Raw genomic sequence first — 22,302 nt, 5'->3', positions numbered from 1 at the left:
GTTTTTTATAAATACGTGAAGACAGAGGACCCCCCCCCCACATACACACACAAAATGTGAACTGCTTACAGCTTCTCGAAGACAGAGTTTCTTCAGTTCCTCCAGCCGCTGGCGAAGCGTTTCCTCCAGAGCTTCCTGCCTGGATTTCAAGGCAGCCAGCATGTCTTTCTTGGCCGACTGAGAGCTATCGGATTCCTGGGAACCTGTCAATAAACAGTGGGGTTAATAGAGCAGTGGATGGGGGACACATATCTGGACTACAGAGTACCTCTCTGGAGCCCACACTGTGGGTGTGGGACTGACCCAGGAGTCAGGGGAGTGGGACACAAAGCAGGTGCTACAAAGTCCCAGGCACAAGGAGCGAATTCTTGGCACTTAGTGGAATTTATAGCTACTCAGAGGACTGGCAGGAAAATTAACATGCCTGAAAAAGAAGTTTCTCTTCCTTGATTATCTGAAGATACGTGGCATACCTGTTTGATTTTTTCCCTAGCACTTCTTAATAGGCGTTACACGATGAAGGGGAAAGTTAAAATTCAGGCCAGTAATTTTAATACATAGTTTTGATTTTCTTTTTTCCATTTAACAATGTTTATTTTTGGCTTAGTTCAAAGATGATGCATACTTGTCATAAACATTTTGAAAATGGAGACCTGTATAAAAATAGTCCATAAATAAGTCCCCCAGAGATAACCACTTCTATGTATTTTCTTTTGATCCTTTTATCTAAGCGTGTATATTTTAAAAATAAAATTTGATTTTCATTATATATTGTTTTAACTTAATACTATATCATGAGCAAATTCCCTCCTGGTGAAAGTTATACATATTCTACCACTCAGGGTGGAAATATCTGCAGGATGATTCAAGCAGCAGACTGCTAGATATGAAATCTTGGTGGAAGGCAAACTGTGAACCAAACGCAAAAGGAAAATATGCTAGAATGCCAACTGGAGGAATTTAGGTTGGATCAAAGAACACTTTCCGGTCTGTAGAGTTTGGATCCTGAAGTGGGTTTCTAGCAGTGAAGCTGTTATACATGTTTACCCTGATGGCTTCTGACAAGGCCCACTGTGGCCCTGGGAAGGAAGAAGCTAATTATTATTTTGCTTCTAATGCCCACAGACATGGACGGGTGGCGTTACTGGGTGATCATTCAAGGGGCTCGGAAGATGATGCCATTTACAACAGCATCAAACACCACCAAATACCTAAGGATAAATCTAGTAAAAGATGTGTAAGATCTCTACAGAGAAAACTATAATACCCTGCTGAGAAACTTTAAAATCCTAAAAAAATAGAAAGGTATACCATAGTCATGGATTGGAAGCCTGACATTGTAGAGATGTCCATTCTCCAGGAATTAGACAAGATAATTGCTGCAATCCCAGGAAAAATTCCAGTGGGATTTTTTTTTTTTTGGAGAGGCAGGTGGGAACTGTATTTCCATACGAAACCTTTTGGGACAAGTCAGTGATCAGATGACAAACTTGAGAACAAGGCAGTCAGAATTGCCAGACTTAAGTGTTCTGTCTCTTCCAATGGTAAAGAAAACATCCTAGAATCCTCAGGCTAGAAAGGTCTTCTATGCCTTTGCATCAAAAAGCTCTGCTATTCTCAAATCATCCCCCTAAATACGCTGTTCTTAGTCTTTGAGCAGTCTCTTACCATGCAACTAAGGTTCCTAGAACCCTAATACTCAATAAGTCTCAACAACTACATACATTTTGACTCCAACTTGGGCTTTTTACTTTTTCTCCCCCAGCCCATTTTAGCTGGAAATAGAGAATATCTATCATTGCAGGAACGTACCATCTTTGTGTCTTCACAGTAGCTAATAAATATTGCCTTGAACGAACAAACACATAAACGCCATCAGTCATACACTTGGATGCTATAATTAAGCTGAAGCTCATCTTGGTAAAGAAACCTAGTACACGTAAGTACCTATGAGTTATAGAAGAACCTGCCTTCCAAACTTTCATTAATTTTTGTAGCTCTTTCCTGGATTTTGTCATGCTCAGTGGCAGGACTCCAACTTCAAAAGCAAACCCGAACAAAAGCTTGAATCTTACTAAGGCTTCCAAGACCTCATGGTTGTCAGACATTAAGCCCGGATGCAACACATCACTGGACAATACTGCAGGCTCCCCTTCTGATATGGCTCAGATTTCCTACCTCTATAAGTTAATTACCCTGGGCCCATCAGTGCTCAACTACCTTTAGTTTATACCCATCCAAGGTCCTACAGCTCAATCGCTGTGCATCTTAACCTGGTTCTCTAAGCCACAGTCACCAATCAAAACGGCAGACACAGAAACACTTAATGGCATTCATCTAAAGCATTAATAATGAAGTACCCAAGGTGGGGAAGAAGTCAGACTTTAGATTTAAAAAACAGGACTGGAGAAAACTGGACCCAAGAAGGTGAAAGGATTTCTAGCTCAAGTGAAAAATTCATTGCTTTCCCTTTCACCCCTGCCTAACCTCTCAATAGGAAATGATAATCTATTAAGTCTAAGGCTTCATTATGTTCAAGAATGGCAGAAATCATGAGAACATTAAACTCCGGGAGGCAAAGTGCAACCATTTTTGGATGACCTGGTCCTTAAGGTTTGGTGTTGAATTACAAGGCTCATTAGTGCTACTTAAATTATTATTATTTATAATAATTAGTCTAAATACCAAATCCACATTGGATAGACTGGATGGCTCAAGAGGCCCTTTCTGTATCTAAAACCATGAAACTGGCTGGCTCTGGTTCATACCTTTCTTCTGGAAATTGCCTCATGAGGAATGTAGTGCTGGGTACCCAGTTAAATTTTTACAAAGCAACTGAACAAGCCTGGCCATGCAGATTTTTTTCTTTTTTAGTGGTAACTGGATGGCAAGCAGAGGTCAAACAGACCTGGTTTTGATGCACTCTACACTACTCACTAGTTGTATGACATTGGGTACATGACCTGACCTCCTAAATCTGTTGTAAAGACTAAATGAGTTAATGCACATACAATACTTCTCACTGTGCCTGGAATAGGTAAATCCTCAAGATCCAGGGTAGATCTAATAGGAGTGAAACACACAGCAGAATTAGAAAGAAAGAAACCATTGATGCTACCTCCTCCTCGTTGCTCAAGAAAAGACCTCACTATGCAATTCTGCATACAAAGGCAGTATTTTCAAACTGTTTCTTGAATGCCTGAGTTTGCAGTTATGCTTTTGAGCTGCTATGCATGAGGGTGGGAACAGGGTCATGGAGATTCAGGAGTTCAGGGGCCCCACTCCATTCTCCTCAAGCTAGGCAGCTCTGCCTTCACCTGTTCATGCATTTGAAACACTGCATTTGAAAAGAGGTTCCCAGTGCCTTTGTTTCTTGAAAGGAAATCCAGGGCACTGGGGGAAGGGTTCTGAGCCTGGGGAGCTGTTCCCTGCAACCAGGCAAACATAGCGACCACAAGAAGAGGTGACCCCGTGCCCAGTTGCAAGAGTGTTCCAGTAACAGTTCCACAGAGAGAAGATCGGGGGCATCAGGAGAATGAGCCCCAGGTCTCTGTGACGCTGAGGCAGCTTCCTACTGCCCCCACAGGTGCCCTCAGGCATCCCTGGAGCATCACGGCGGACACGTACCAGGCAGGCCAGCAAGAGGGCCTGGAATCAGGACGCACGGATTCCCTGCTACTCTCAAGTGACAAAGAAAGACTCCAGGAAGAAACTCAATCAGGGAAGGGCCTCAGGTCAACAGGAATCTTATAAACTAAAGATTTGTGAATAAGAGATGATTCAGGATGGAGAAATAATTTCCCATCAGCACCTGGACTTGGTGAAAAGTACAGAAGTTCTCCACTGCTCTGGTTTACCTATTTCTGGTCACTGGAACACAGGTGTGCCTTGGCACACGCAAGGCCGCTCTGAGGTTTTAAGTTTCTCCTCTTGGAAATCAAAAAAGATGTCAATCTGCTACCTTTGAGAGGAGCGGTGATGGACAGGGAAGGGACCCGGGGTCCATCCTATATCTGCTATTGATTGGTGTAAGACCTTGGGTCACTAAACTCTTAGAGCTACGATGTCCCCATCTGGAAAATGACCAATTAACCAACCTCCAAGATGCTCCCCAACTTGGAGACTGTACTGTTTAATCGACAGCACAGGTAGCTCCCTCTTGCCTCTGGCAATCCTTGCTGCAAATGTTACAATTGTTACTTGACAGTGTTGACTTCCCTCTTTTTTTTTTTTTTTTTTAAAGATTTTATTTATTTATTTGACAGAGACAGAGACAGCCAGTGAGAGAGGGAACACAAGCAGGGGGAGTGGGAGAGGAAGAAGCAGGCTCATAGCGGAGGAGCCTGATGTGGGGCTCGATCCCATAACGCCAGGATCACGCCTTGAGCCGAAGGCAGATGCTTAACCGCTGTGCCACCCAGGCGCCCCCGACTTCCCTCTTCTTCACCATTCTCACTTCCAGAAAAGACAAACACCCTGCCAACTCTGGTCCTACCCCCAGTTACTGGGAGAGTTTGCCTTGAACTGGAAGGGAATGTCTAGTTATCAACCAGGGCTAAAAAGGATTCACCCCTCCATCTCATCAACAGACCAAAGCACATGGGTGTAAATTTGGATGCTAAAAAAGAGGTTAATCTGAGCTGTCTTTGGGATTAATGAAGCAGGAAGACGGATAAAACCTGTCCGATGCAGCCAGAAGAGCAAGATTGCAAAATTTATAGTTCGGCAAAACAGTAGCCAAGCGCTACCTGGAAAGGGCTGTCCACACGTGATGGATTCGTGCAGGAGCCAAAGAGAAAACAGAGGTGATGCGAGCATTTTTTAAAGATATAACTGTTGTTCAAAGTTTTAAGGCAGCACCACATTTACAGAAGGAGTGAAGTAAATATCCTTTGGAAAACACACAGGCCCAGAGCCTCCTGAGGCAGTCTACAAGCCAGTGAGTGGTTTAGAGTCAGCAGGTCTGGGCTTGTGTCCCAGCTCTGCGACGCGCTCGCTGCGGGGACTTGGCAACAGGGCACCACCTCTCTCAGCCTCTGATTCCTCCCCCTACGGTACAAGAACGAGCACAGGACTTCTTCAGAAGTTGGGGGATGCCTCAGAGATGCCCGAACAGAGTCAGAGCCTGGTAAATGTTACATGGGCATCAGTAATTTTTGCATTAAACAGTGTGCCTGGCCTTTAGAGGGAGTTGGCACCCCAATTCCAGGAGCCCCATAATGTAAAAGAGGAAGACTCAGCAGTGGGCAGGCAAGACGCGTGGCAGGCTGGTGGAAGGCACCCTGTGCCCTCAGGACGTTTGGGAGGAAACAGAGAGGATGTGGGTTTTCCCAGACTCCCGACAGGAGCGGCCTATGTCACAGTTCACGTAATCTTCACGAAAACATTAGCCCCGTTTTCACGGAAGAGGTTACTGGGACACAGGGAGGCAGAGCTGGGTTTCCAGTTGGGCAGCTCTGTTTGGTCTGTTTTATACCCAGAAGGGAAAGGGCATGGGAGCTGGAACTTTGTCTTGGTCGCTGCTGGTTGCCACAGTAAAAAACCATGCAGCGTGCAAATCAGATCTGCCTTTCACACCCAGACTCTTTCCACATCCTGCATGGATTACAATGCAGGCCGAAGGAAGGAGGAGAACGAGTTGAGGGATACTTCAGATGAGCCAATGGAGCCTGAGTCTCTGTGAGCAAGGTGGGGTGGAGGGGGACGCACAAAGCTGCCTGCCAGGAAGAGGCGGGAGATGAGTAATGCCACCTGAATGAGAGAGGGAATGGCATGCTGGAGGGAACCCTCACCGGGGGGCCAGCTAGGTAATTCACCTGGAGAGCTGATGACCCCCTCCAGTCTGAGCAGCTGAGGTGGCCCCGTGTTGCACTGCCAGGAACCAGTGCATCAGATTAGTGCTCTAGGAAACCTTCCTGCTTATTGCTCAGTAACCATCTGTTTGCATGACACCAGGTTGGAAATAACATCTTTTGGTTTTGGCGATTTTATTATTATGTTTCAATCTGAATCCAAAGGATTTTCTAGGAATAGGTCACAAATAATTTAGCAACTGATTTAGCGATTAACTTAGGTGGGGGAAGAGGAAAAAAAGACCTCAAAGAAGACCATTCCTATCCATCCAGCCACAGCCAGAGAGTTTTTGACTGATGTGCTCAATGGTCAGAAAGTTGCTCTCAGTGCGTATCTGGGCATCTCCTGAGAGAACTACTGATCCTATGGTACCGATGCTGTAGAGGTTACCGGCAGAGACGTGGTGAAAACCCGCTTGGCTACCTCTGGAGAAAAAGCCTCCATCACTTTCTTATTTCCCAGCTGGGGAACTCCAGACTTCAGCCCGTGGGCAGCCGGTTGCCGGGGGCAGGATGTGGGTGGGGGGGTGAGGGGGACACCGGCTCCCCTCCAGCCGGCAAACACATGGAAGGATATCCTCACTCGGCTGTGATGGAGAATTTGCTCCAATCTTTCCAAAGACCCTCGGCCACTCAGCACCGGATATGAACACGCATCCTATGAAGAGCATGTTGTCAGGAACTGTGGCTCATCTGTTTTTACAGAGATGGAATACTGATGACTAGCCCGCTGATCTCAGAAGACAGAAGGGGTGCTTTCCTCTTTGAAAAGAGGGGAAATTTGAAACAAACAGTACCCCAAAGAAGAAAGAAATCTGTTGTTCTGAAAGGATGGGAAGGAAATGACAATCTATCTGTTTCAGCCTTCAGGGGAAAAAAAGAAAAGCAGATCTGTAAAAGCTGCAAGGAAAAGTTTTGGCAGACACCTCAGGAATAAATAGGAGGGAAAGGTCTGAACTCTTCCTTAAGATGAAGAGATATTTATTTCCCTTACAAATCCTCAACGATGAGTTCCGTACATGAAAGATGTCCTAAGAGACCCTGTGAAATAATGTCACATTGCAGATTTCGAGATAAATGTGTGATCTCTGGAGACCGTCTCTGAGAATTAAATGTGATTTTTAGGATGAAAAATGCATGCTTGGACAACTCCTCGTCAGGCTCAGAAATTACAAAAATAAAATAGTTCACTTCAAAGAGTAGTGAAGTGACAAAGCTCTGTGGAAAAGCAGCGGCTGTGATGGTGACTAGCGTCTCTGGAGCAGCTTTGCCGCATGGCTGTCTCATTGCTCCGTGGCACTTTGGCCAATGGGTGAAGAGGACAAATATAATTGGGGGGGGGGAGGGGACTGAATAGTTGCTTACAAAAATTAGCAGCAGCGTCTAATAAAAATACTAAGTAGGATCTCGAGCTGAAACTACTGTTTATGATCATATGACTTCCCTTTCCTACACTGTGGAATGAGGGGGCTTATCTTTCCAGCTCCCAGACTCTGTTAATTCCCTTGCAATATCAAGAGGGCTGGCCTGAATGGGAACGGAGCAGTGCCTAGGAGAGGTCATAATGACACTTGTTTTTCAATGCTTAAAATCTCACCATTGGAGAGGAGTTCACTTAGGTCGTCCATGGTTACTCTGTTCTGGTTTTCTTTACCAGGCAGAGCTACAGCTTCAGCACCAACACCCAAGGGCAGAAATATCACTATAAATGACTTAATTAGGCTCCCCCCATATGAGATCAGAAAGGGACAACTGTTCTCCCTTCTTCTCAGTCTCATCACTGGCCCATCCTACTCTAGCAAGCCCAGAAATATCCATTCCACAGAAGGAGATATCTCAGCCCTCCCTGGTCACGAAGTCCAGCAGGAACATGGCCTGGCTGAGCCGCAGTCCTCGGGCCAAGGCTGCAGGGCTGTGCCCACCTGCACTCAGGTTATGACCAAAATTGAAGCCCCTGGAATCCTGCTCACCCCTAGACCCAAAGGGGGAGGTGGCAGGGAGATGGTAACAGAGACCTTTAAGAGGCTGAGACAGACACAGGGAGAGGAGAGAGTGAGGGCAAGAAAGAAAGAAGACAAAAAACCCGCGGTGCCTGGGTGGCACAGCGGTTAAGCGTCTGCCTTCGGCTCAGGGCGTGATCCCGGCGTTATGGGATCGAGCCCCACATCAGGCTCCTCCGCTATGAGCCTGCTTCTTCCTCTCCCATTCCCCCTGCTTGTGTTCCCTCTCTTGCTGGCTGTCTCTATTCTCTGTCGAATAAATAAATAAAATCTTTAAAAAAAAAAAAAAAAAGAAGACAAAAAACCCAAACAAACCAAAAGACAATGTGATTTCTACCAGCATGAAGCAGTGTGTTCTGAGCTGAATAGAGCCGTGACCATAAGGCTGACTGATGCCGATCAGATCACCTTTCTGTAGGGAGAGGGGTCAGATCCTGGCATCCTCATTGTTATATTAGTTATTAATAAACTTCCTAACAATGGAAGGAAGTGCCAGCCCTCAGAGAAGAGGAATGTGTGGAAGGGTGAGTAATGAATGCGGACAGATCCCGGGCGGTACGAGGGCCCAGGACCAACACATGTTTTCCCCAGAACGGAAAGTGTCAGAGCTGGGGCACGATCACGCACCGCAGTGTGTGTGTGTGTGTGTGTGTGTGTGTGTGTGTTTTAAACCAAAGATCCCTCGCCACATTCTTCGCAATCCTGCTGATCACGATGATGACTCAATCGCCATCTCATTAATCACACAGCCTCACTCCTATTTATAGACACAACACGGCCCTTTGTTCTGTAGCAAATGGGTGGCTGAGGCCCTGTGTCTCCAGTCAAGAAGCCCCCAGCAGTCCGATGGTTTCATCTCTTGAAGAGAGGACACACAGTACCTTTTTTTTTTTTTTTTTTGGTCTGGGAGGCTCCTGCAACAAGCCACAGGGGACTCAGAACACTTGGTTGTTTCCTAACTCAGTTTCCACCATTTTCTTTAAATAGGCTGAGAGCAAAGCCATGTCTCGCTCAGCCCCCCGCACCCCCACTGGCATCAGCTCTGCTCCACGGAGAAGCCTCCACACAATACCCGGGACAGCCCCACACCGCCTCCTTCTTTCACACGAGCTACGGAAAGGCCGTGTGTGGCCAGCTCCCAGGACGAGCGCCGGTGCGGTTTTGCTTTTTGTTTTGTGACATTTTTTTCTCCTCTCCCATCTTCGAGAGTTCAAGAAACAGGGGAAGGGAAGAGAGGCGCAAACTGTTTGAAGTCCCACAAAAAAAGATTTCGGATGCTTTTTATCTAACTCACAGAACATCATCACTGAATGGTTTGAACTCACAGCCGTCCTCTCTGCCTCTGTCTGAACCTCCACAGATTTGTTACCTGAAGCTCAGATGAGCAAGAGCCACGGAGAGAGGCATGGACAAAGTTGGGGGCAAATGTGCAGCCTCCCCCAGGGCAGAGTGGAAGAGGGCCCTGCTTCCCAGCCCTGCAGCAGTCAGCGGGTTCGAGCAGCGCCCAGCGGGCAGAGCTTGTGAGAAGGCCCACACAGCGTCAGGCTTGTGGAGGGCAGGGCGTGCGGCTCTGTCGGCCTGCCTTGGCACCTGCGCTGCCTTGACGTCCCTTCTTCTAGGGGACTCTGGGAAGACCACACCATCTCTCGGCTGACATGTCCTGGGGATCTCCTTTCAAGCCTGGCCACCAGACCCCTGCACACAAGGATTCGGGATGCAGGTTCCATAACGTTCCTGTGGTCTGATCCCATTCAGTGCTGGATCAGGTGGATTCCTTTTAGTTCGACACAGGTCTTGTGTCTTGGGCTCAGAAGGCTCACTGCCCCTAAGGGTGTCTACTAGGACAGGGGCCTACAGGTCTGACACGCCAGAGCCCTATGCATCACCATCGAAAAATTTAGGGGGCCTACCCCTAAGCCTCAATAAATCGTTTCAATTATGTGGACACTTTCTTTTTGAAATGGCTAGCCTTCTGGGCTCAGGGCGTTAGTAAGTGTAGTCTCCCGACTTCTTTCATACATAGCAATGACCCTTTGTTTCTCTAGCAACTCATACCTCAGATGCCAAGTACTGGACATCAGTAATTTTAAAAGGTATTTACGTGCCTTTAAACAGGAAAATCACCTTCAGAGTTACTAAGAGCTTGGAAATATTTTATCTCTGTTAATATCAATAAACAGTATGAAGCACTCTGAAGAGAGGAACTCTAACTTTATAAAATGTCGTGCATAGTACCAGGCGAGGTTTGGGAGCTAGGAAAAGTGTTCACACCATAGCGATATTACATTGTCGTCACACGGCTCAGCCACACCACAATCCGGGTATAGACCAGGGTGAAAAAGTGGAGGGCAGACTGCAAGGATATACACCATTTGCAACAGGAGCCTGATCCGACAAGATTAACCTTTCAAGGTCTGATGCCAGCATACGCAGCGACCGATAAAGGACAATCCGAGTGTGGGTGACAGGCATGTGAGTTCTAGGCAAGGCCCAGGATGCCATAGGCTCCAGGAACACAGAAGGTCCTTAAAATGCAGCACGTGCGGGATTCTTACTACTGGTCTTCCAAGTCTGATTTCACTCACCTGTAACACTGACACTGGTTTTGGCAGTGATTTTTTGGATTTGACACCAAAATCAAAGGCACCCAAAGCGAAAATGGGCAAGCGGAAGTACCTCAAACTAAAAGCTGCTGCTACAGTAAAGGGAACCATCAACTGAACAAAAAGGCAACCGACTGAATGGGGGAAGATGTTTGCAAATCACGTAACTGATGAAGGAGTTAACGTCCAATATACATAAAGAGCTCATACAACTCAATAGCAAAAACCCAAACAATCCAATTAAAAAACGGGCAGAGGATCTTATTAGATGTTTTTCCAAGGCATGTAAATGGCCAACAGACACGAAAAGATGTTCAACGTCACTCGTCATCAGGGAAATGCAAATCAAAACCACAATAAGATACCACCTCACACCTGTCCGGATGGCTAGAATCAAAGAAGAAACAACAGGTGTTGGCAAAGATGTGGAGAAAAAGCAACCTCGTGCACTGTCGGCGGGAATGCACACCGGTGCAGCCGCTCTGGAAGACAGTATGGAGGGTCCTCAAACAATTAATAACAAAACGACTAGATGACCTAGCATTCCACTGCTGGGTATTCATCCGGAGAGAATGAAAACACAGATTCAAAACGATACACGTGAGGAAGCAGTTGACCAAAATTAGAGCTGAAATCAATCAAGCAGAAACCAGAAGTACAGTAGAGCAGATCAACAGGACTAGAAGCTGGTTCTTTGAGAGAATCAATAAAATTGACAGACCACTGGCAAGACTTATCCAAAAGAAAAGAGAAAGGACCCAGATTATTAAAATTATGAATGAAAAAGGAGAGGTCACGACGAGCACCATTGAAATTGGAAGGATTATTAGAAATTTTTATCAACAGCTATATGCCAATAAACTAAGCAATCTGGAAGAGATGGAATCCTTCCTGGAAACCTATAAACTACCAAGATTGAAACCGGAAGAAATTGATTCCTTAAACAGGCCAATTAATTATGAAGAAATTGAGTCAGTGATAAACAACCTTCCAAATAACAAAACTCCAGGCCCGGACGGTTTTCCTGGGGAATTCTACCAAACATTCAAAGAAGAAATAATACCTATTCTCCTAAAGCTATTTCAAAAAATAGAAACAGAAGGAAAGCTACCAAACTCATTCTATGAGGCCAATATTACCTTGATCCCCAAACCAGGCAAAGACCCCATCAAAAAGGAGAATTACAGACCGATTTCCCTAATGAATATGGACGCCAAAATCCTCAACAAGATCCTTGCTAATAGAATCCAACAGTACATTAAAAGGATTATCCATCACGATCAAGTGGGATTCATACCTGGGATGCAAGCGTGGTTCAATATTCGCAAATCAATCAGCGTGATACATCATATCAACAAGAAAAGACTCAGGAACCATATGATCCTCTCAATCGATGCCGAAAAAGCATTTGACAAAATACAGCATCCTTTCCTGATTAAAACCCTTCAGAGTGTAGGAATAGAAGGTACATTTCTCAATCTCATAAAAGCCATCTATGAAAAGCCTACAGCAAATATTATTCTCAATGGGGAAAAGCTGGAAGCCTTTCCCTTAAGATCAGGAACTCGACAAGGATGCCCACTCTCGCCACTATTATTCAACATAGTACTAGAAGTCCTTGCAACAGCAATCAGACGACAAAAAGGGATCAAAGGTATTCAAATTGGCAAAGAAGAAGTCAAAATGTCTCTCTTTGCAGATGACATGATACTCTATATGGAAAACCCAAAAGAAGCCACTCCCAAACTATTAGAAGTTATAGAGCAATTCAGTAACATGGCGGGATACAAAATCAATGCTCAGAAATCAGTTGCATTTCTATACACGAATAACGAGACCGAAGAAAGAGAAATTAGGGAATCCATCCCATTTACAATAGCACCAAAAACCATACGTTACCTTGGAATTAACTTAACCAGAGACGTAAAGGACCTATATTCTAGAAACTATAAATCACTCTTGAAAGACATTGAGGAAGACATAAAAAGATGGAAAGATATTCCATGCTCATGGATCGGAAGAATTAACATAGTTAAAATGTCCATGCTACCCAGAGCAATCTACACTTTCAATGCTATCCCGATCAAAATACCAAGGACATTTTTCAAAGAACTGGAACAAACAGTCCTTAAATTTGTATGGAAACAGAAAAGGCCCCGAATCTCCAAGGAACTGTTGAAAAGGAAAAACAAAGCTGGGGGCATCACAATGCCGGATTTCGAGCTGTACTACAAAGCTGTGATCACAAAGACAGCATGGTACTGGCACAAAAACAGACACATAGACCAATGGAACAGAATAGAGAGCCCAGAAATGGACCCTCGGCTCTTTGGGCAACTAATATTTGATAAAGCAGGAAAAAACATCCGGTGGGAAAAAGACAGTCTCTTCAATAAATGGTGCTGGGAAAATTGGACAGCTACATGCAAAAGAATGAAACTTGACCACTCTCTCACACCATACACAAAAATAAACTCCAAATGGATGAAAGACCTCGATGTGAGACAGGAATCCATCAAAATTCTAGAGGAGAACATAGGCAGCAACCTCTACGACATCGGCCAAAGCAACCTTTTTCATGACACATCCCCAAAGGCAAGAGAAACAAAAGATAAAATGAATTTATGGGACTTCATCAAGATTAAAAGTTTCTGCACATCCAAGGAAACAGTCAGAAAAACTAAGAGGCAGCCCACGGAATGGGAGAAGATATTTGCAAATGACACTACAGATAAAGGACTGGTATCCAAGATCTACAAAGAACTTCTCAAACTCAATACACGAGAAACAAATAAACAAATCAAAAAATGGGCAGAAGATATGAACAGACACTTTTCCAATGAAGACATACAAATGGCTAACAGACACATGAAAAAATGTTCAAAATCATTAGCCATCAAGGAAATTCAAATCAAAACCACACTGAGATACCACCTTACGCCAGTTAGAATGGCAAAAATAGACAAGGCAAGAAACAACAATTGTTGGAGAGGATGTGGAGAAAGGGGATCCCTCCTACATTGTTGGTGGGAATGCAAGTTGGTACAGCTACTCTGGAAAACAGTGTGGAGGTCCCTTAAAAAGTTAAAAATTGAGCTACCCTATGATCCAGCCATTGCACTACTGGGTATTTACCCCAAAGATACAGACGTAGTGAAGAGAAGGGCCATATGCACCCCAATGTTCATAGCAGCAATGTCCACAATAGCTAAATCGTGGAAGGAGCCGAGATGCCCTTCAACAGATGACTGGATTAAGAAGTTGTGGTCCATATATACAATGGAATATTACTCAGCTATCAGAAAGAACGAGTTCTCAACATTTGCTACAACATGGACAGCACTGGAGGAGATAATGCTAAGTGAAATAAGTCAAGCAGAGAAAGACAACTATCATATGATTTCTCTCATCTATGGAACATAAGAACTAGGATGATCGGTAGGGGAAGAAAGGGATAAAGAAAGGGGGGGTAATCAGAAGGGGGAATGAAACATGAGAGACTATGGACTATGAGAAACAAACTGAGGACTTCAGAGGGGAGGGGGGTGGGGGAATGGGATAAGCTGGGGATGGGTAGTAAGGAGGGCACGTATTGCATGGTGCACTGGGTGTTATACACAACTAATGAATCATCGAGCCTTACATCGGAAACCGGGGATGTACTGTATGGTGACTAACATAATAAAAAATCATTTAAAAAAAAAAAAAAAACAAAAAAACAAAAACAAAAAAAACAAAACGATACACGTGCCCTCCATTCACTGCATTATTTACAGCAGCCAAGGTATGGAGACACCCCACCAACGGATGGATGAAAAGACGTGGCACAGCCATACGATGCAGTAATAGCTCTAAAAAAGAATGAAATCTTCGGTTTGGGACAACACAGATGGACCTTGAGGGCGTTGTGTTAAGTCAGACGGAGAGAAACAAATACCATACGTATGATCTTACTTATATGTGGAACTTAAAAAACACAAACCCCAAAACCGGAAGCTCACAGATAGAACAGATTGGTGGCTGCCAGAGATGGGGGGAAGGGAGATAGGTGAAGGGGTTCAAAAGGTACTATTTCCAGTTATAAATAAGCCATGGAAATGTAATGTTAAAAACCATTTTTAAATCATGTTTGGAGTAACTACTGGAAGTCAGGCACTGGGCTAGAAGTAGGTAAAAGGATTTTCTTTTTTCTTTTTTTAAGTAGGCTCCATGCCCAAAGCAGAGCCCAACACAGGGCTTGAACTCATGACCCTGAGATCGGAACCTAAGCTGAGTCTAAGAGTCAGATGCTCAACCGACTGAGCCACTCAGGCACCCCTGTAAAAAGGATTTTAAAATGAAAATTCATTTCTCAAAATGATTTTAAGGAATATATATTAGACACCTTTTTTTTTCTTTCCTTTCTTTCCTTCTTTCTCTCCCTCCCTCCCTTCCATCCCTTCCCTCTTTCCTTTTCTTTCTTTTAGCATAAGGCAGTAGGGGAAGGAGGAGACTAACTGACCAAACAGGATACGGAATTAGACGCACCGTATTTTCTAAATGAAAAGTAGAGCATGGGGTCTGGCAAGTGTAATAAAATGAGTGTTTAAAAGCAGGGCTTTTCTGGAAGAGCAATGCCTCATCCATCTGTGGGAGGGCATCACTAAGGAATTCTCAGGAAACAGACAAGAGGACACCAAAGGACAAAAAGAACCACGTGGGACACCAGCCAGCTGTGGAGCTATTTAAGCCAGCTAGATGTCCTCACCATGGGGGACGGGAAACCCTCCCTTCCAGGTGGGGTACAGAGGGTGTGCCTCAGGTGAGGGCAGAAGACAGACGGCCAGGGATCAGCAGCCCCAGAGGGAGTGATGACTGGATCTGGGGACACTCGAAATTCCCTTTGTTAACTGATGGCCTCTATTCTTTCCTGTTTGGGATCTCTCCCTGCATGGTCTTCCTAAGTCACGGGATGGAGGCCTCCCCATGGACCCTCAGACTTAGCGTGGCCTCAGGCTCTGGCTGGCAGGACTGGCAGGGTTTGAGGTGCTGCCTGGTCTGGTCATGGGGCACAGCTCATACTTTCTGGGCTTCTCATCTCTTGGGGCTTTCCTCTTGCACAGCGGTGCAGCAGAGGGTGGGCAAGGAAAGAGCCCAGGGGTCAGGGCGCACGAATGCTGCCTCTCCGAAAGCGGGGACGGCAAGGTCTTTAGCTGCCCCCAGCGACTCCCAAACAGCTCAGCCTGGGGCCCCCGAAGCAAAATTATCACTGATTTGAAAACCACGTTAATATCTTGGTATAAGGATGCTTTACTTGATGTTATTCTAGTATTCTGTTCGATCAGGCTGGTGGCAGCCACACAGGTGAACTGCTTTCTAATCTTGAAGATGCCTGGATCTCACTTGCTGATGACTGAGTGATGTCCGTTCTAGGTCAGGAGGTTTGGGGTTCCTGTGCATAACTGGGTCCATGGCTCTGTCAGGTTACTGGTGTGGTGTCCCCAGACGCTGACAGATAGGAGTGGCCAGAGGAGATGGCCCAAGACACAGGTTTGGAAGTGGGGACACCTGAGCAACCTTGTCACGTCAGGCTTTTATCTCTTCCTCAGCAGGAAGAGGGGCTCAAGATGTGGCCCCCAGACCAGCTGCATCAGCATCTCTTAGGGACCTGTTACAAATGCCAACTCTCAGGCTCACCCCAGACCTGCAGAGTCAGACACCCGGGGGCTGGAGCTCAACTCTCTGTGTTTGAACTGCCCTCCAAGTGATTCTGATGCGCCTAGAAGTTTGAGAAGCCCTTGGCTGCAAGACTCCATCCTCCCCTGGGATAGAACCAGGCCAAATTCAGAAAGTACCCAGATTCCCAAATGGATAGGAAACCCCAGCAGGGATGCACACCTCACTGAGCCCGAAGGATGAGCTGGGCTCATGTGTGGCTGGAGGAGGACAACCGTGGGCAGGTAAATCCAGACTTGTATCTCAGACTCTGGGTTTTAACAAGGGTTAGAAGTGTCTAGAGCACAAAGAGGCTGGTGCTGGGTCTGCCCTCGCCACTCAGCAGGGGATGGACAGTGGCTGTAATTTGAGGCAGGGGTCTTGGGCTTTGTATGACATTCTCTTCAATACAACAACATTCTCTACAGCTTTCACAGTAAACCTCAAGGCCTCAGAAACAACGATCATTTGGCTCACTGCGCTAATGAAAACGCTTTGAAGAACGTGAGGCGGGGAGGGGTTTATGGTAAACCCCATGGTGATCTGGCCGAGGGAGATCCAGGTTTTGTGGGCCATGAAGCTTATATTGGTGGTTCAGTTAAGGAAAATAATACAATTGATTATTATTAGCCACGATACGGAAGCAACGTAAGTGTCCACTGATGGAGGAATGGATAAAGACGATGTGACGTCTATGCACCACAGACCACAGCCACAGAAAAGAACGAGATCTCGCCATTTACGACAACACGGACGGCCTGAGGGGGTTCGATGCCAAATGAAGTCAGTCAGTCAGACTAACGCCATATGATTTCACTTATATGTGGCCTCTAAAAACCAAACAAAGAAACAAACAAAAAGCAGAAACAGATCCAAAAATACAGAATGCTGGTGGTTGCCAGAGGGGAGGGGGATGGAGAGAAGGGCAAAACGGGTGAAGGGGAGGGGGAGGTCCAGGCTGCCAGTGATGGAATGAGTAAGTCACACGGATGAAAGGTACAGCACAGGGAATACAGTCAATGGTATGGTACCAGTGTCCTCTGCTGACAGATGGGAGCTCCCCTTGAGGTGAGCACAGCACACCACAGATGATGAATCACTACGTTGTACGCCTGAAACTAACGTTAACATTGTGTGGCAACTGCACTTCAAGGTACAAAAGAAAAGAACGCAAAATGTGTAATGTGCACAAAAACACACGGGCCCTCCCAGGGCCTCTGAACGGCCTGCCCAGTGTGGGCCCCTGAGCTGAAGCTCCATTAGCCCCCTCCCCCCCCCCCCCAGTAAAACGGGCCTCTTGGTCCAGGAGGGGAACATTCTCCCCCTCGTCCTCTGGGCCTACATTTTCTCCTGGTTCTGACTGTACTCGGCCAGCCTAGAAGCCTCCTAGACCACTTTAGCCTCTCCTCCTCTGCGGGCTCTTCCCCTTCTCCCTCTCCTCCGACTGCTGCTGTGTGCAGTCACTCGACGTTGTTCTAGGAAAGACCCCGGTGACCAATGGGATTTTATTCTTACGAAGACATCACTTTCCACTGCTAATGCTTGCTTACTTGTTTCTCTCTGGTGATATTTTCACTTCCATCCTTTTACAACCGTGGAAGACCCAGGGGAAAGAAAAGTGAAAAACTAGGAGAGAAACACAATATGGAAGGTGCAACAAAGAGGAAGTTCAGTGAGGGGTAGAAGAATCTAGGCCAAGCCGATAGGGGCAAGAGGCAAGATCTGGGCAGGGAGGATGCCTCTGTGAATGAAGGTGCTCTGGCTCCTGGTCACCTGGGGTGGAAGCAAGAGGGCAGAGAAGGAAAGGCTACGTGTGAAGGGTGGGCCCTCGGTAGTCCGCATGGGCTGGACCAGCAGAGACCACACGGGGCGGGGCCATCAAAGATGGAGGGATGCTTCAACAGGTGTAATATTCAGAGACAGCTCCTAGAATGCTAGGGCAGGAAGGAATCTTAAAAATAAAAAATAAAAATAAAAAAAAAAAGGGCGAAGAAAGAGCAAGCACTCCGGAAGATGAGGTAGGGCAAATGAAGACTTCTTGCTTCCCTTTCATGGCTCAGACGCAAGGGTACACTGTCCCAGGAACAACCAGCCTTTGACGGTGTGGCCTCGGGAGTGTCCTGCATTAGTTATACTTTCTAACATTTCCAAACAATGACCGCCTCCCTCCCTCTTTCTGCGGTCCTCAAATCTCCCCCTCTTCCTGTCACTAAAGCGAATGGCATCCCTATTCTGGACATCAGCCCCCTCCGAATCCTCAGAGCTTGTCCGCCCCTCCCACACCCAATGACAAAATGACTTGCCCAGGGCTCTCAGAAACAAGCTCGGAATCAGAGCCTTGGACTCTCAGTTGCCAAAGGCACCTCACTGCTACACCGCATTCCGTGACAAGACTGCTTGTCAAAGGCCAAGGGTTTCTGTACCTTCTGAAGTCCCGAAGAGTTCCCCTGAGAATAGGATGCAGTGCTGCTCGGCCCCACGAGCCCGCCTTCAGCCCCTCCTTAGCATAATTCTCCTTTAAGGACACCCAAGTGAACCGACCCCACCTCGTCCTTGGACTTGACATTCCTGACAGTGGGCCATCAGCATTCAGAAGGCTCTGGAGGGTGCCTGAAGAGATGCATGGGGCCAACAGTCCTTCCCACAGGGCATGGTTCTGCAGCTTCTTATCCCCCCCCACCTCCCCACCCTGCACTTTGGGCGTTTTTTCTCAGATTCCTATTTGGCTCAAAACCTTCATCTGGCAACCAGAGCCAGCTCCCGGCGAGCCTGCCAAGCTGCGTCCTCAGTGGCTGCCCCTCTCCGCCCTTCCCTGGAGCCACAGGCTGCAGCGACAGCCTCTTCCACGCTCCCCGCACGGTGGCTCTCCAACAAAAGTCTGCTCACCTGATGACAGGAGGCTCCCGCTGCTGCCACTGATGATCTTCCCTTTGCTCCCCATGTTGGCCAGCTTGGAGGTCTTCAGCGTGCCGGTCTCGGTTAGGTCAATAGCGATCTCACTCAGGCTTCGTGCGGCATGGATTTTAGACTAGAATGGAAAAGACAGCCAGCTTATAAAGAGGCATTGGCCTTGGAGAGAGAACGGTTATCACTCGCGGGCTTACGGTCCTGAGATTTAGCAAATGGACTGATTTCCTGGCTTGCAGCATTTTTAGGTTTGCGTTCTCTGGCCCCCAATCCTAATCACCGAAACTCCCTGCAGGAGGTCTGGCTCTAGAACAGACAGGAATGATGTGTGTTCCGAGCTACTCTAAGGGCTATACCGTGCTGTGCCCAGAGCAGCGGCTATGGCATCAGACAGACCTCGTCGGAGTCCTGGTTTGGGGAAAGTCCCCTGATCTCACTGAGCCTCATTGTTCCCAGCTATAAAATGGGAAAAAACACTACCTGCCACTGAAGGTTGTGTTAGGGTCAAAGGAAGTAGGGCACGTGAAGGGCTCCCCCATGCCGCTCCCTGGAACACAGCCCTCAATAAATAGCGGTGATTATATTTTATGTTTAAGGAAGGAAGAAAAAATAATTTTCAGCTTTGTGATCGACAGAAGAGGTATGTGAAACAGATTTATGAAGCTCCAATAGATTCTGAGGGGATTTAAACCCCTTACGGTGTTAGCCACGTGGCCATGGAACGTTTAGAGGTTTGGCGAGTGACCATACTCTAGACGTACAAGGAGCATGTCTGCATGTGCAGAAGCCCCTGGAACAACTGCTCGCTTGGACGCTCAGGCTCCACCGTAAGCTCCCGACACTGTGCTCTGCTTCTATTTTGATACCTGAGTACTCCAAAGTCTGCAGATTATAGGCAATGCTCCACTCCATTTATCCTGCATATTAATTGGCCTGCCTTGGCTAGTAGTAACATCAGGCTGGATTAATTAGAAAAGTACTCTGTTATCACAATCCTATTCCTAAAAGTATTTGTTTTTCATAAACTACCTTTTTTAGTTACTGCCCTCGGTAGATGAAAATGGGTTTGCATTTCCTACGCGTGTGTTTGATGTTTGCTTTCCCAGCAGCCCCCCCACCCGCCTTCTTCAGGAAATCAATTTTTGTGATCGTGCTTAAGGCAATAGGCTTTACCCATCGCATGAACTGAATGAAAACCACTGTAAATGCTTGTAGAACCCATACATTTGCTGAGGTTTCTTTCCACGGCCATTGGCTATAGCCTGTACCCTGATGGAACCAGGTGGCATTCAAAACCGAGGTTTTCAGTCACTTCATGTGTGTTCACCCAATCATCCGCCCCCCACACCCCTCTGCGTGAGACCAAGTCTGTCCCCCACACAGGAGAAGCTGGCAGAAGGCTGATACGGGGACCACGGCAGGATGGGTGAATGCTGCCCATTCTTCCTTACGGCCATTCTCTGTCCAGGTGCCCTACACCGCCCAGCAGAGGCTCTCTGAACCCATGCGGCCTTGCCCTTCCTCTGGCCCCAACACTGATGCAGACACTGATGAAGGACCATGTCTTCCGACAGCTGAGCACTTTCCTCTCATTATAAGAGAGTCTGAGGAACTGAGGTAACATGGAATGTTTTTGCTTGTTTTGTTCTCTGGGTATGAACATCATCCTATTGGTCCTTCCTTGACCGATGTCTCCTTTCTAACTCTGAAGGTCCCTGCACTCAGATCCGGGTCACCTTCCTCAGGTCAGGGCCTCCTTGCTCAGGACATAACCCTGGCCACCAGGTCCCCCGCAGTGCTCTGGCTGGAGGGGTGGTGGGGGCAGAAGCAGGAAGTGCCTTTCATTTCGCATCAACAGCGCATGTCCACAGCACCCATCTGGTAGAGCTTTCCCTCTGAGCAAGCAGAGGGAGCACACCCATTACTCTCTGCGGCACTCCTCTTTACCAACGCCCACGCTCGAATAAAAGGAGCTGTCGCTTGCAGCTACTTAATGACTCATGGAGACACAGAACAACTCAGCATGGTGGGGAGGCGTCCAGGCTTTGAAGTCAGAAAGATCTGGACTGGAATCTTGGCTCTGGCCAGTTCACCACTGTTTGGCCATGACCTTCAACCTGTCTGATACTCAGATCCCAGTCTGTAAAATGGAGCTCTTAAAACCCACATGGCCAGAGTTGTGATAAGGACAAATTAGATAAAATATGTAAAGGCCACTGGAATTGAAGTAGGAACAGGATCCAAATCAAGGACTGGAAGTAATTTGCTAAATGAGGTGAGACTGATGGCTCAACCTGGTATTTGGGGGATCTCATTAATCTCATTAGTCACACAGAAGACCCCCCCCACTCTATTCCTGCCACATATCAGTCTGAGAGGCAAAAACCAAAATATGGAAAAGGGACCAACAGATATCCTTCCCAAGGGAGACTAGATTCTTAGAAGCTTTAGGAAATTACTAGCTTCTCTCCAGATGGAAATATGACAATGACCAAAAAGACCCAGTGGAGAGAGCAATGCTAAGAGGGGGAAGGAGTACAGATGGGGAGATTCTTTTCTCGAAAAGTTAAGTCCTTGGGACAACCCAAAAGAGCCTCCAACATTCTGAACATTACACTTTGAGGATTCTTGCCCTACCGAGTTTTATTACTGTTATCTCACGAGCAAGGCTGCACTGTCCCCTACCATGCTGTCACTCTGCTTCTGATCTAGGTGGAACGAAGAACAGAAGATGGATCAGGGAAAAAAAAACCCAAAACAAACAAAAAAACAAAAAACAAGAAGGAAAGATGTCTGGACTGGAGGCCAACTGGAGAGGTCCCCATCTGAGTTCAGAGAAGAGGTGTCTAATGTTTACCCTCAACAATTTGAGCTTTCAAATATTTTCCTCTCAAGTCTATAAGACATCCCTTGGCTCTGGGCTTCAGAGTTTGCTGATCCTTGGGGTCAACAAATATACGTTACCAGTTGTAGCTGGTGCCTCTAAAGCCACAGGGAACCAACCAATACGGGCTCTTTCCGTTCTGTCTTCGGTGATGAAGGGAGTGTGTTGTGTGTGTGTATGAGAGAGAGAGCTGTTCTTACAGGATTTGCACAAGGATCCTCAAAGAGGAAAATGCCTGAGTGCCGGGGAAGAGCCTGAGACTGCTCGGCCACCCACTCCTGCTGACTCAGACCACGAGACCGCACTTGTCTCAGGGCTGATAAGCATCACTTGGGAGGCCCGGGCTTTGCCGAAGCACTTCA

The 22,302-nt window shown here is 46.7% G+C and overlaps 1 protein-coding gene across 1 annotated transcript in view; it reads right to left on the bottom strand.

Annotated features, from left to right (window-relative positions):
- The window catches only part of FRMD4A (FERM domain containing 4A), a 746,022-nt gene that overhangs the window by 34,235 nt on the left and 689,485 nt on the right, over positions 1 to 22,302 (bottom strand). The window contains 2 exon segments of the mRNA XM_040645388.1: positions 70 to 203; positions 19,036 to 19,177. Of these exon segments, the coding sequence (XP_040501322.1) occupies positions 70 to 203; positions 19,036 to 19,177 (276 nt within the window).

Source organism: Ursus maritimus, unplaced genomic scaffold, assembly GCF_017311325.1.
Source record: "Ursus maritimus isolate PB19 unplaced genomic scaffold, ASM1731132v1 scaffold_31, whole genome shotgun sequence".
Taxonomy (NCBI): domain Eukaryota; kingdom Metazoa; phylum Chordata; class Mammalia; order Carnivora; family Ursidae; genus Ursus; species Ursus maritimus.
The sequence above is the reverse complement of the archived record's forward strand: the minus strand, read 5'-3'. Positions and strand labels throughout refer to the sequence as shown.